Source organism: Macaca nemestrina, chromosome 15 (genome assembly GCF_043159975.1).
Source record: "Macaca nemestrina isolate mMacNem1 chromosome 15, mMacNem.hap1, whole genome shotgun sequence".
NCBI lineage: Eukaryota > Metazoa > Chordata > Mammalia > Primates > Cercopithecidae > Macaca > Macaca nemestrina.
Window position 1 is genome coordinate 91,739,692 of NC_092139.1, and position 13,605 is coordinate 91,753,296.

Consider the following 13,605-nt stretch of genomic DNA (forward strand, 5'->3'; position numbering starts at 1 on the left):
TTTTCGCGGGAATCCTGAGCGCCGCAGAGGCCCCAGACCCACCGTGCTTCCCAGACTCGCGTCCTTTCTGCTCTGTGTTGTGGGGACTGCCTAGGTCCCCCGGGCAGGCAGTAGCAAATACAACGAGGCTACAGGGCCCTATGGATGGAGACATCAGGGATGGGAACCGACACATGGGTGGGGCGGGCTGGCTGGGGTTGAGTTTCTGCTGCTCCTGCTTTCCAAGGAGCGCAGCCAGGGTGGGCCCAGCAGTTTCTCTGGAGTGGGAAGCTCAGTAACTGTAGTGTCTTCAGGCTCCACCCCTGTCCCCAGTTCCTGGCCAACTTGGGCCAAAAGGAGAGGCTAGGTGTGAGTGCTTTCGCTGAAACCGGCCCCTGCCAGCCATTGACCAGCATGACAAGAAGAAGCTCTAACGCTGCTACTCTTTGGATCTTATTCTAGGATTTTCTGGCTTTGCCCGCCCAGTTGCTCCGAGCCTGGAAGGGGAGTTACCTGCTGCTCGCTGGAGGGCAGAGCGCGGGCACTGCGGCGCCCACGTTGAGAGGCAGCTGCGGACCATGCCACAGAAGGTCAGCCACGGGGCTGGGATTCTGCAGCCAGCCGGGATCCAGACGTGCTTCCTGGTGTGACTGAAGGAGAGTCGGGCCGTGTGTGGAGTGTGAATGCATGTGTATTTGCAGACAGACATCAATAGGTATGGATGGTATGAGCCAGTACTGCGATCCCGTAGAGCCACACAGCATCATGGGTTGTGCTAGGGAGGTGGAGTGACCATCCTCAGAAACCCCCGCGGGTGGGCACTGCACCCACTTCCACCCATACGGTGTATGTGCATGCGTGAGTTGTTCAACCCCTGTCAGAGTCTGGTGAGGGAAGCTGTCAGGGATGGAAGTCAGAGATGATGGGCTGTTTACAGGTGGCGGTGGAAGGAAAACAGCCAGGAGCCCCAGTGGACCCCGTAGCTAGGCCAGGTTTGTAGTTTTTCCGGAAAGGGCTAAAACCCCATCTACTCTTCACTCCAGCCTGTGCTTGTTGGAGTGAAGTAGGGTGGTGGAGTGCTGACTGAGAGACTTTGAGGGATCTTTGGGAGTGGGACCCACTTCCAGCCTGATGCTCCTTTCCAAAGGCTTGGATGGGTGTGGGGGTGCCAGTCCAGGACAGGCGAGTGTTCAGGAGACCTCAGGAGTCCCTGCAGACTGTTCTCTGGCTTTGCCAGCTCCAGGTACTGTGCATCTGGACCTGGGAGCTGGCTGAGGGGCACCCTTCTTTTCCCCTCATTTCTTTCTGTGATTCTCCCTACATCCTTGTTAACAAACCTGAAGGGCACTTGATATGCCATCGGGGTTTGCTGGGATGTGCCCCTGTTGAGTGGCTCTCATCAGAGAAGACTCCACAGGGAATAAGAGTTGGCCTGAGCCAGGTGCCAGGGCTCTGGGGTTCTTTGCATGCATTGAGACCCTGGGGCTGTCCCTCAAGCCCCATAGGCCCCAGTTTCCCATGGTACACTGCCCTCCCCATTCTTCCTGCTGCGAGGTGGGGAGTAAACAGCTGGCAGAGCTGCCTGAGGCTGGGAGGCCAGGAGTGACTCAGGGCCTGTGAGGTCTTGGGCAGTGATTTTTCAGAGGGAAGTCCCGGCACATCTTCTCGACTTGGGCAGGAGTTGGGGGAGGCTCTGTGCTCACCTCCAAGCTGTGGTGCTGGGTTTTCTGAGTCCAGGGGTGAGGTGGAGTGGGCGTCTGTTGGGTCTGGCTGTTCAGGCTTCCAGAAGGTGCCTCAGGTCCCTCTTCCCTTTCCAGATGTCGAAGAGTTGGAGAGGGATGGGACCAGGGGGCCTGCCACAGTGGGGTGGGATGGGGGACTGGAGCTGAAGAGCTACAGCAGCCACTCTTGACCCCTGTGGTTGATGTTTCTGGGCAGAGACAGATGCTAAGCTCGGGTAGTGTCGGGCAGGTCTACGTGGGACTGCTCAGCTCAGCATGTTGAGGCGATTGGTGGGAGGTGGTCTCAGTCCCAGAGAAGGCGATTGGTGGGAGGTGGTCTCAGTCCCAGAGAAGAGGACCCTGCTGCTGGAGGCATGCTTGCAGCCCTCCTCACCCTCTTTCCCATGACCCTGTCTGATCAACTTTGGCTGAGCCACCATGGCTCAGAATGACGAGCCTTGAGGGAAAGGGACCTTGGCATGGTTGGGGGTGGTGGCAGGGTCGCATAGTGGTTAAGCATGTATTCTCTGCTGTCACTCAGACCTGGGTGTGAGTGTCAGCTCCAGCACCTGCTGGTCTGCCTCCACCTGCGTTCCCCTCCATGGGAGCCTGAGAGAAAGGCTTGCAGGCCGTGGCTTATTTAGGAAGTGATCTCAGGAAACAAGGGCCAGGACAGGGGGTTTGAAGGAGAGGAAGGGAAAGCAACTATGTGATTATTCCCACCACTCTCCTGGGCGGTCTCTCGAGGAGCCTTAGAGATTGATAACTGCTCTGTTGGGGAGAGAAACAGAAAAGCGTTTATCTGTTAGCCTGGTCCCTGCCAACAAGTCTGGCTCTGTGGACTTTGGCTCCCGTGTGTACTTCCAGATTGCACATGGGTGGGGCTCTAGTGGTTTCCTGTGTGCTCTCCACACTGCAGCTTCCAAGAAGGCCCAGGATGGCCTGACATGAAGCACTCTCCCGTTGTACCAGTAAGATGCTGGTTGGAGCCTGCAGGGATCTGGTCATTGCAGAAATGGTTGGCGTGAGAGGTGGGGCCGGGAGGGCTTGAACAGCACACTGAGGTGTCTAACACTGCATGACCTCGGGCAAATTACTTGACTTCTCTGAGCCTTGGTTTCCTTAGCTGGGTGTTTTAATTGTTAACACGGTATTTTTTTTTTCTTTTTTTTAGACGGGGTCTCACTCTGTCACCTGTGCTGGAATGCAGTGATGTGATCTCGGTTCACTACAGTCTCTTTCAGTGCTTTGGTGCCTGTCCAGTAGGAAGTTCTGCCTCTTGGCTGATCTCACCCTGATATGCTGCACTTTTCTGGGTGTGTTTTGTGTTTTTGCTTCTCTAATTGTTGCAATCTTTCAGGGCTTCCAGATGGTTATAAGGGCATTCCTGTCCACCTGCTCACAATCCGAAGCAGACACAGGGTCACCCAAGGCAGGTGTGATGCCAAGGCAAGGATTCTGCTTTGGGGGAATTGGCCCTAGACAAGGTTGTGCTGAGCCCCTGGCCCTGCCCACACTCTGGTTCTGGACTTGTGGCTTGCTCTCAAGGCCAGCTTGTTTCCACTCGTTTCCCTGGTTCAGATCCATGATTACTGGTCTCCTCTTTGGACCATGCTGGGGCTGCTGGCTGGCCTCTCCCAGGCCTGGATCAGCAGATGGGAGCAGGAGTGGGCACCTGGGAGGACCTTGGCACAATCAGGGCCCTGCCGATCAGATGGCTGGCAGTGAGCAAGAGCAAGAGGAGAGACGGGGAGTGACAGGCAGCTGGGAACATTGAGGTGTGCCTGTGCATGTGTACACATCTGTGTGTGGCATGCGTGCGTGGCCCCGGGTAGCTTCTTGTTGGATTGCTGTGTCTGGATGTGTCTGGGTGGCTACGTGTGGTTCTCCTGAGCACATCTCTGTGTGTGCACTGTTGGGTGCTCTAGCTTGTTCATGGGTACTTTTCTCTGGATATGTGTGCCAGCCACCTACTGAGTGCTCTTCAGGGTTCTTGAGAGTGTGCCCATCTGGATGGCAGGTGATACTTTTTCCTGCCTCCACTGAGGTTCTTTTGTGTCTTCTGCCATGCCCTGTTCTGCCCTCTCTCCAGGCTTCCTTACCTTGTTCCTTCCTCTGCCTGAGGAAGTTGCTTCTCCCCATCTGGCTGTGTGGGTGCCCACTGCCTTCTGGGCAGGGCCTGAAGAGGGACGGCATATCCAGCCTCCAGCCCCATCCCCCCGAGTCTGAGCTGAGGGTGATGGGCTCAAGCTCGGGGTTGAGGAGATGAGTCAGGGATGGCTGCAGGGGGTGGGCAGAAGTGGCGTGTGTGTCACCATGCTGCAGAGAAGTGTGTTTTCCTGCCTGCCTCCACCTGACCCGCCCTCAGTGGCTTGGGCACCAGTGCAGCTGTGAGAAGTCTCCCTTACTTAGCTGTTCTTATTCTCTTCCCAGTAGCCTTGGATGGCAGTTTCTGATGGGGAGCAGAGTGATCTCTGGGGCTCTGTGCATCCACTGGGGGACCTCGGCCTCAGGATAATTAATCTCACCAAAATCATTGGTATTTATGGAACTCTTCCCGCACCAGGCTCTGGACTACACACTTGTACATGTAATCAGCTCATTGGCTCCTCAGAACAGTCCTATTTCAGGGGATAGTAGTCCGATCACATGGGTTCGAAAAGCATCCCTGGCCAGACATAGTGGCTCATGCCTGTAATCGCAGCATTTTGGGAGACTGAGGTGGGCAGATCACGTGAGGTCAGGAGTTCGAGACCCGCCTGGCCAACATGGTGAAACCTCATCTCTACTAAAAATACTAAAAATTAGCCGGGCATGGTCACGTGCCCTTGTAATCCCAGCTACTCGGGAGGCTGAGGCAGGAGAATCGCTTGAACCCGGAAAGCAGAGGTTGCGGTGAGCCGAGAAAATCGCGTTGCACTCCAGCCTGGGTGACAGAGAGAGACTCCCTCTCAAAAAAAAAAATAAATAAAAATAAAGCATCACCATTTTATGAGGAAGTTTTCACATTTTATGAGGACCTATAGGCTCAGAGAGACTGGGTTACTTCTACAAGGTCACACAGCTAATAATTGAAGGAGCCGGATTCTGAACCCAGACCTGTTCCTCTGCTGTTCCCTCCACTCTTCACAAAGCCGTGTCCATGTCATCTTGGCATTCTCCCTCTCAGAAAGGCCATCCCACATCACCCCCTCTACATAGCATTCCCTAGTCATCTGGTCCCATTTGGATCAGATCACTCAATTGTGAATACCCCACATAAAGGTAGTCCTCTGTTACTCTCTACTTCCTAACCGCCTCTTCCCCACCTAGAGCAGGGATCTGTCTGTCTTGCTCACTAAAATATTCTTAGGACTAGCAGACAGCTTGGAACACAGTAGGGATACAATAAACATTTGATGAATGAATGGATTGATGAATGAAGAGAGGTCTGACTCCAGAGCTAAGGTTGAAATTCCTCCTCTGTACTGTCTGTCATACAGCAGGGACCATTGCAGAGTGGCAGGAGCTGAGGCTCTGGAGCCAGCTTGCTTGGTTCAAATTCTGGCCGTGCTAGTGTTCTGGTTATCTAATGCTGCTTAATAAACCACCAAAAGCCTACGGCTTAAAACAATGGTGACGTTGATTTTGCCCCTGAATCTGCAACGTGGGCAGGGTTCAGTGGGAATAACGCTTCCCCACTCAGCATTGTCTGGAGTGGTTCAAAGTCTGGGGGCTGAAGTCATCTGAAGGCTAAGTTGTCACACATCTGGCATTCGTTGCTGGTTGTTGGCTTTGAGTCCGTTCCTCTGCACATGGGCGTCTCTATATGCTGTCTCCACCTGCTAGATTGGGCTTCCTCCCAGCGTGGTGGCTGAGCTAAGGGACAAGCATGCCCAGAAAGAGAGCCAGGTGGAAGCTATTTCACTTTTTATTTTATTTTATTTTATTTTATTTAGCCATGGAGTCTCACTGTGTCACCCAGGCTGGAGTGCAATGGTGCGATCTTGGCTCACCACAACCTCTGCCTCCTGAGTTCAAGCGATTCTCCCACCTCAGCCTCCCAAGTAGCTGGGATTACAGGCGCCCACCACCACCCCTGTTTAATTTGTATATTTTTAGTAGAGACGTGGTTTTGCCATATTGGCCAAGCTGGTCTTGAACTCCTGACTTCAAGTAATTGCCTGCGTTGGCCTCCCAAAGTGCTGGGATTACAGGCGTGAGCTTCCACGCCTGGCCAGCAGTTTATTCTTTTAGCAAGAGCTACACTTTTGCCCACTGATCCCCTGGCCACAGGTGAGGCTTGGGTGTCCCCAAATGACAGGATCTATCCCCAGATCCTTATCCGCTGTCATGTAATCCAGGAGGCATCTTACTGTGCAGAGCCCTGCTGAGGGTGAAGCCTGCAATGAGGAGAGAAAGGGGAACTTGAATGGAAAAGGCCTTTTCTGTCCCAGTTTATTATCTCATTCCAACTCAGCCCGGCTCCCTTCAAGGGGTCCGGGACAAGTGTTGCTGATGGAGATAACCACGAGGCTGGGTCTCGGGCAGAATTTCTCTGGGCCTGGGGCTGGGATGAACCCCAACAAGACCCCTATCTTTATCCAGGGAAAATCAGGATAGTGAACCCTGAACATGCTGTGTTTGAGCTGAGTGAACTGTCCGCCTCTCCCCATCCCTGCCTCCTGCTTCCACCTGAGTCACTGTTTATCTGCCTAAGGCATCAGCCCCCTGCCTCGCTTGCTAGCCTCGAGGAGGAATCTCAAGGTTTGCTCCTTGTGGCCCAGGTGGGGGTGCTCCTGAGCAGGGCGTTGGGAGGGGGCCTGGGAAGAATCTGGGGGTTTGCTTGAGCCCAGCCTGGCAGTATTTTCCATCTACCACAGCCCTCATTTATTGCCTGCTCTGCTGTGAGCCTTCCCTGAAGGAATGGCAGAAGGGCTCAAAGGGAAGCTCTGGTTTTGAATTCCGCTGTCAGCTTCCAACTCTGTGACCTTGGACAAGTCTCTTAACCTCTTTGAGGCTTCAGTTACTCGCCAGGAGGGAGACCATGGTATGGTAAGCATGAAAAGAAATAAAAAGTATGACACTTTTTTTTGGAGACCGAGTCTTGCTCTATTGCCCAAGCTGGAGTGAAGTGGTGCAGTCTCAGCTCACTGCAACCTCTGCCTTCTGGGTTGAAGCGATTCTCCTGCATCTGCCTCAGCCTCCTGAGTAGCTGGGATTACAGGCGCCCACCACCATGCCTGGCTAATTTTTGCATTTTTAGTAGAGACCGGGTTGTACCATGTTAGCCAGGCTGGTCTCGAACTCCTGACCTCAGGCAATCTACCCGCCTCAGCTTCCCAAAATGCTGGGATTACAGGCGTGAGCCACCGTGCCTGGTTTTTTTATTTTTATTTTTTTGAGACAGAGTTTTGCTCTTGTCGCCCAGGCTAGACAGTGCAATAGTGTGATCTCGGCTCACTGCAACCTCCACCTCCTGGGTTCAAGCAATTCTTCAGCGTCAGCCTCCCAAGTAGCTGGGATTAGAGGTGCCCACCACCATGTCCAGTTAAGTTTTGTATTTTTAGTAGAGACGGGATTTCGCCATGTTGGTCAGGCAGGTTTTGAACTCCCGACCTCGTGATCCGCCTGCCTCAGTCTCCCAGAGTGCTGGGATTACAGGCATGAGCCACCGCGCCCTGTCTGAAGTTACTCTTCACAGATGAAAAACCTGAGGTGGAGGAAGTTTAAGCAGTTTCCCCGCAGCTACACTTAATGTCAGAACTGGGGCTGGAATCCGTGTGCTCTGACACCAGGTGGTGGTTGCTTATCTGTTCAACAAGGAGGATTTCCCCCTTCCCTCGACCCCTTTTGCCAGAGGGCAACATGGCTGTGTCATCCTAGATATAAGCCCAAGAAAGATGATCCCTTTCATCCTCGCACCACCCAAGCTTGCCCGCATAGAGCGTGAATGCCCGCCTTGTGGCCTGTCCTGTGAGGTGCCAGGTGCCCTACCTTAGTAGGGGAGGGCTGGAGTGACCCAGCTGCATAGGTGTGGGCGAAGAGTTGGCTCTGTGAGCTCCTTTAGTGAGAAGTACCTTCAGACAGCCCCCAGCATCCAAGCCTTTCTTTTTTTTAAGTTTTATTATTTTTTTATTTTTTGAAACAGAGCCTCACTCTGTCGCCCAGGCTGTAGTGCAGTGGCACGATCTCTGCTCACTGCAACCTCTGCCTCCCAGATTCAGGCTGTTGTCCATCCGCAGCCTCCTGAGTAACTGGCATTTGCAGGCACCTGCCACCACACCAGGCTAATTTTTGTAGTTTTTAGTGGAAGACAGGGTTTCCATGTCTTCCAGGCTGGTCTGGAACTCCTGACCTCAGGTGATCCTCCTGCCTTGGCATCCGAAAATGTTGGGATTTCAGATGTGAGCCACCACCCCCGGCCTCTCCGTCATCCTTTATCTTCATGTGATTTATGGAGGAAACAGAAACCAATCTAAGTCTCCTCTTGGAAGAATAGTAGACTGAAGCCTCAAAAGAGTAGGTGGCCTGCCCCTAGTGACTTAGAGGTGGAGCTGAGATGAGAGCCGAGCTCCAGGGGATTAGTACTGGGGCCGGATGGGTACTGTCTGGAGCAGGGAGGATCTGGGTCAGACCACCTAGCGCCTGCTGCTCTCAAGACATCTGTTTTCTGAGCTTCTTGTAACTCCCTTATCCCCCTGTTTGGGAAAGGAGCTTGTCTCATCTTCAGCTCTCTCTGGTGGCTGTGAGGCCTGAGCTGCCCAAGCAGAGGAAACTACATTGTCCCTTCCTCCTGTCCTGCCCAGGGGAACACAGTGGAGGGGCTGCTGCTGACAGGAGCCTGAACTGCCGCCTCCTCCGAGCCCAGCCAGCTTTCTTGGCTCTGCCTGCCTGAAAAGCCTATAGAGGCCGGGCACCGTGACTCACTCCTGTAATCCCAGCACTTTGGGAGACTGAGGCGGGCAGATCACTTGAGGTCAGGAGTTTGAAACCAGCCTAGCCAACCTGTTGAAACCCCGTCTCTACTAAAAATACAAAAATTAGCCAGGTGTGGTGGTGAGTGCCTGTAATCCGAGCTACTCTGGAGGCTGAGGTGGGAGAATCACTTGAATCTGGGAGGCGGAGGTTGCAGTGAGCAGGGATCGTGCCACTTCAGCCTGGATGACAGATCAAGACTCTGTCTCTAAAAAAGAAAGAAAAACAGTTCATCAAACTGGGTGGGTTTCCTGGAGCTCTGTCCTAGGGTTGGGACTCTGGCTGGGACTTACCCCTAGGCCGGCCCCCCAGGAACACCTACAGCCCTTGTGACCTGTGACCCACAGCAGGCTCTGGGAAGCGTTTTGAGTCTCAGAGAGAAGGAGCCCTTCCAGCCAGGCGTTGGGGGGACCTGGGTACTTGCTCTTTCCCTCTTCATTATTCTCTCCCCTGTGATGAGCTGAGCTTTGCTTTAGCACCTCACTTTTCCTTTCTGTGACATGGACGCTGATGAACTGTGTATTTCTGTAGGTTCCAGAATTAGTGGGGCCAATAATCATCAAGCTGGGTTAATTTGGTTGGATTCCTTCACTTCCCTGAGGCTCAGTGTTCCTATCTGTAAAATGGGATAATAGGGCACCTTCTCAGAGGGGTTTGTGAGGCTGAAAAGCTAAGTGGTTCTGTCTGTGCTGGCCCACCGGAGACTCACAGATGCAGGTGCTGCCCTAGCTCTCCTGTGCCCACAGCTCATCCTCCTCTCATCACTGCAGTGCTGCCTGGCTGCTGAGTCAGTGGAGCTGTGGGAGGAACCTGGGCTGTGCTTGGTGGGGCCAGGAGGGCTGGGCCGGCCTCACAGAGTGCTTCCCTTTTCTTTTTCTTTTCTTTGAGACAGACTTTTGCTTTTGTTGCCTAGGCTTGAGTGCAATGTCACTGTCTTGGCTCACTGCAGCCTCTACCTCCCAGGTTCAAATGATTCTCCTGCCTCAACTTCCCGAGGAGCTGGGATTACAGGTACCCACCACCACACCCAGCTAATTTTTGTATCTTTAGTAGAGAAAATTTCGCTATGTTGGCCAGGCTGGTCTCCAACTCCTGACCTCAGGTGATCTGCCTGCCTCGGCCTCCCAAAGTGCTGGGATTACAGGCGTGAGCCACCATGCCTGGCGGCTTCCCTTGTCTCTTGAGTGACAGTCCTTTCCAGAGTGCCTGCAGTCCCCTCGCTGTGCACCGCACGTGGAAGAGGAACCAAGGGGTCCGAGCGGGGCGTCAGGAAGCTGAGCGGGACTGAAGCAGGGGCAGAAATCGCCCTCGGCAGTAATGATCACAGCTCCCTTGGCGGCGTTGGAGTTCTGTGCTGAGTGTTTCCGTTCGCTGATAACCTCATGAGTGGGTAGCAGCCTCCCCAAATCATAGAAGAGAAAGGCGAGGCATGGAGAGGTTAGGTAACTTGCCCGAGGTCACTGGGCCCCAAGGAAGGAGAGGAAGAAGGGTGGGAAAGGCCCTAGGATGGCTTTCATCCCCCGCAGGGCTCATGAAGTGCCATGAAAAGCCATCTGGGAGAGTCCCTTCCCTCTTTCCAGCCCTCACTGTGAGGGTGCGTGGGGCGGTGGACCCTTCTGGTTTCTCCAATATTCCTGGATCCAGTGGCATCAAAGAAGACCAGGCTGCTGTGGGTTCTGCACCCCTGCATACTGAGGCAGCCGAGCCAGTCCTGCTCCTTGGCCAGGTGTCTGAATCAGTGGTGGTTGTGGCTGTCAAGGAGCACAACCCCAGGTGGGAGAAACCAGCCTCAGAGTGGCAGCAGCGGAGGCCTTGAAATGCGCCCCTTCTAGTCTAGTCTGCCATTCAGATGTCCAGTCCCGGGCCCAAGTCTCTCCAGGCTCTGGGAACACTTGGTCCAGATGTTCATGTCTGGGCAATTACCTGGGTATCTCCATAGACTGGGAGGCCCCAGATGAGAGCATCCGTCACCTTTGCCTTTCGCTAGAACACAAGTGATGGCCAGCTTTCACATGTGGTCAGTGTAGGTGGTAGATGTGCCAAGTGTGATGTAACTGTCACTCCACTTCTCTGTCATGCATGAAAGCGCATCAAAGTGTACTCCAAAGATGGACCTGTCATTAACTCCCTCTAATTTATTTTTTAAAAAGTAAGTAGGTTGCAACAGGAATTTTTGCAACCCATGCTACACCCCCTACCCCAGCACCTCCCAGCTGAGGCTGTGGGCTGTGTCTGGCTCACCCTGGTGTTTTCTGCACCCAGCATGGTCCTTGGACTATAGCGGGTGTTGTTGGCGGCGGGAGCTTGCTGAGCAGCCAAGTGGGCTGACCATTCCCACTTTCTTTCACTTGTCAAGCTCGTTTCTTTAGTTGGGATTTTCTCAATGGAGAATGAAAGAAATGCAACTCATACTGGTGTTAGGAATAAAGAGACATACTGCTGACTGGCCTGTACCCAGGGTTACCTGGCTCCTAGCACAGCTAGATCCTGGAGCTCAGATGATGTCCTTAAAACTCCATCTTTTGGCTGGGCGTGGGGGCTCACGGCTATAATCCCAGCACTTTGGGAGGCTGAGACAGGTGGATCACCTGAGGTCAGGAGTTCAAGACCAGCCTGGCCAACTTGTTGAAACCCCATCTCTACAAAAAATACAAAAATTAGCTGGGCGTGGTGCTGGGTGCCTGTAATCCCAGCTACTTGGGAGGCTGAGGCAGGAGAATCGCTTGAACCCAAAAGATGGAAGTTGCAGTGAGCTGAGATGGTGCCACTGCACTCCAGCCTGGGTGACAGAGAGAGACTCTTCCCAAAAAACAAACAAACAAAAAACCATATGGTCTTTCTTCTCTTTCCCTGTCTCTGTCAGTTCTCTTCTCTTCCCTGCTTTCCTGCAGGGAGGTTTCATTTTCCTGCACACTCCACAGCTCCAGGCTTTCATCTCGTGCTTTAGCAGGGGAAACCTCCTGGGATGGTATCTTGTTGGGTTCACTAAGGTCTCCTGAACCAGTCCCTGCAGCTAGGAGCAGACGCCCTGGTTGGCCAGGCCTGGTCAGGTGCCCTCTTCTGACCCTGGAGGCAGATTGAGTGCAGAGGTGTTCTTCTCAGGAGGCCAGCTGGAGGCAGGGCAGGCAGGACCCAAGGTGTCCACGGTACCCGTTGAGCACTTCCTGGCTGTGGGTGGGTGCCACTGTGGGGAGAGGCACTTGGGGCACTCTGGCCATCCGGTGGGAAGCCAGCGGCCTGAAGCCACGCCCGAGCATGAACCCCACAATCCTAACTTTCCTGGGGCAGAAGTGAGGGTGGGGGGAAGCCTCCAGGCTCCTGCTTGGGGCTAGCTGCCTTGGAGGAAGAGAGTCAGCCCCCAGCCCTGCATTGGCCCAGGACCCTGAAGCTGCTCCCACACCTATAATCCCAGGGGCTTGAGGCCCATGTGGTGTCCCCTGGTGTGAAGGAGTCAAGAAAATAGAAATCCTTGTGCCCTTGGTCCACAGCCTGGGGTTGGCCCCCTGACACCTCAGCACAGTCTGGTACCTTCAAAGTGGCTGCAGGCCCCAGAGAGGAAACTCCGGGGAGGGTTGGTGGGAGAGGCCAATCGCACCAGCTAGGCCGTTTTTTCCCTTTCTCTACTGCTTGGGAGTAGGCAAGGCCTGGGTCCCTGTCTGTGCCCACCCACCCCAGTGTCTGTGGTAGTGTACGTGCCACATCCCTTTGAGAGGCTGCCATTAGTAAGGCCTGCTGTGTACTAGGCGTGGCCAGCACCAGTGCATGCAGGTATGAGCACTAACCCTGTGGTATGAGGCAGAACACGCCAGCCCTGTGGCATGAGGACTAGCACCTGAGCATGCAGAGGTGAGGACGAGCCCTGCGGTTCAGCTGGGAAGACAAATACACCCGCACATAGGTACCACCCAGCCCCCCCCACACTGCCAGTGTGAAGCATGGCGCTGCTCTGACCTCTGTGTAGGCACTCGAGGGGGCTGACAGGTACAGGTATGTTCCGTGTGTGTGTGTGTGCACGCGAATGCCCCTTGCATGCAGTCTGAGTGTGCTGATGAGTGCCTGTGAGCACGTGTCTCATTCTGTGCATGTGTCCAGTGGGAATTTGTCAGTGTATGAGCAGTGTGTGCAGCTGTCTCTATTGATGCCTATCTGCAGTCACATGTGAGTGCGCATTTGTGCACGAGTATGCAGCGCTGTGCTCAGGTGTATGCAGTTGTCTAATGATAGGTATGTCCGCATGCAGGTATCTGTGTGTACCTGAGTATCCTGTGCATGTGTGTGCATCCCATGTGTCCCTGTGCCCACAAGTGTGCATGTATACTTACATCCATGTGTGCTAGTGGAATGACGTGTGTGGCTGGTTCCTGGCATGTGCCAAGCCACAGCGGAGCAGGCCGGCAAAGGTTCCTGTCTCAGGCAGCCCTCGGGAGTGGGTGTGAAGGGCCCCAGTGCTCAGGTGCCCAAGGCTTCCAGCTGGATTTTTCTGTCACTGTAGGCGTGGCTGCGGGAATCCCTGGGGTGCCTTTGGGTTCCAGGAAGCTGGGGCTGTGTGGGCCGGGCTGCTAACAGGGGCTGTGGAGCAGTCTGCCAGCTGAGCCATTTCTAGCGCTGTCGATTTCTCTGGGTGTGGGGAAGCTGCCCTCCACAACCTTTTCGGCCTATCTTGATGCCTTCTGGAATGCAGGACAGACCTCCCAGCCCTGCAGCCTCACCCACAGGAAGCTCAGGTTGGGGGCAGGTGAAGAGGGAGGTGCCACGCTGGACACCCCGCTGTGCCACGGCCCTCTTGTGGACAGCCCTGGGGACATCACTGGGACCTAGGGTTCTGCAGCCACAGCCATGTTTGGCCGGAAGCACAGCGTTTCCTTTGGGGGCTTCAGATGGTGGGTGACAGGTGGGAGGGTGGTGGAACGATGGGAGATAACTTAGAAGTGAAGTCTTGTTGAGTGCA

At 54.3% G+C, this 13,605-nt stretch overlaps 2 protein-coding genes across 7 annotated transcripts in view; one reads left to right on the forward strand and one right to left on the reverse strand.

Moving 5' to 3' along the window:
* The window catches only part of LOC112429437 (fructosamine-3-kinase-like), a 598,793-nt gene that overhangs the window by 321,701 nt on the left and 263,487 nt on the right, over nucleotides 1-13,605 (reverse strand). The window lies entirely within an intron of this gene.
* The window catches only part of LOC105464207 (aspartate-rich protein 1-like), a 67,789-nt gene that overhangs the window by 1,966 nt on the left and 52,218 nt on the right, over nucleotides 1-13,605 (forward strand). For 2 of the 3 annotated variants that reach the window (XM_071080190.1, XM_071080189.1), the window contains exon 2: nucleotides 442-569. In XM_071080190.1, coding sequence (XP_070936291.1) covers nucleotides 442-569 — 128 coding nt within the window. Of the gene's footprint in view, nucleotides 1-441; nucleotides 570-2,874; nucleotides 3,017-13,605 lie in introns of all 3 variants that reach the window. The other variant, XM_071080191.1, reaches the window with a different exon arrangement.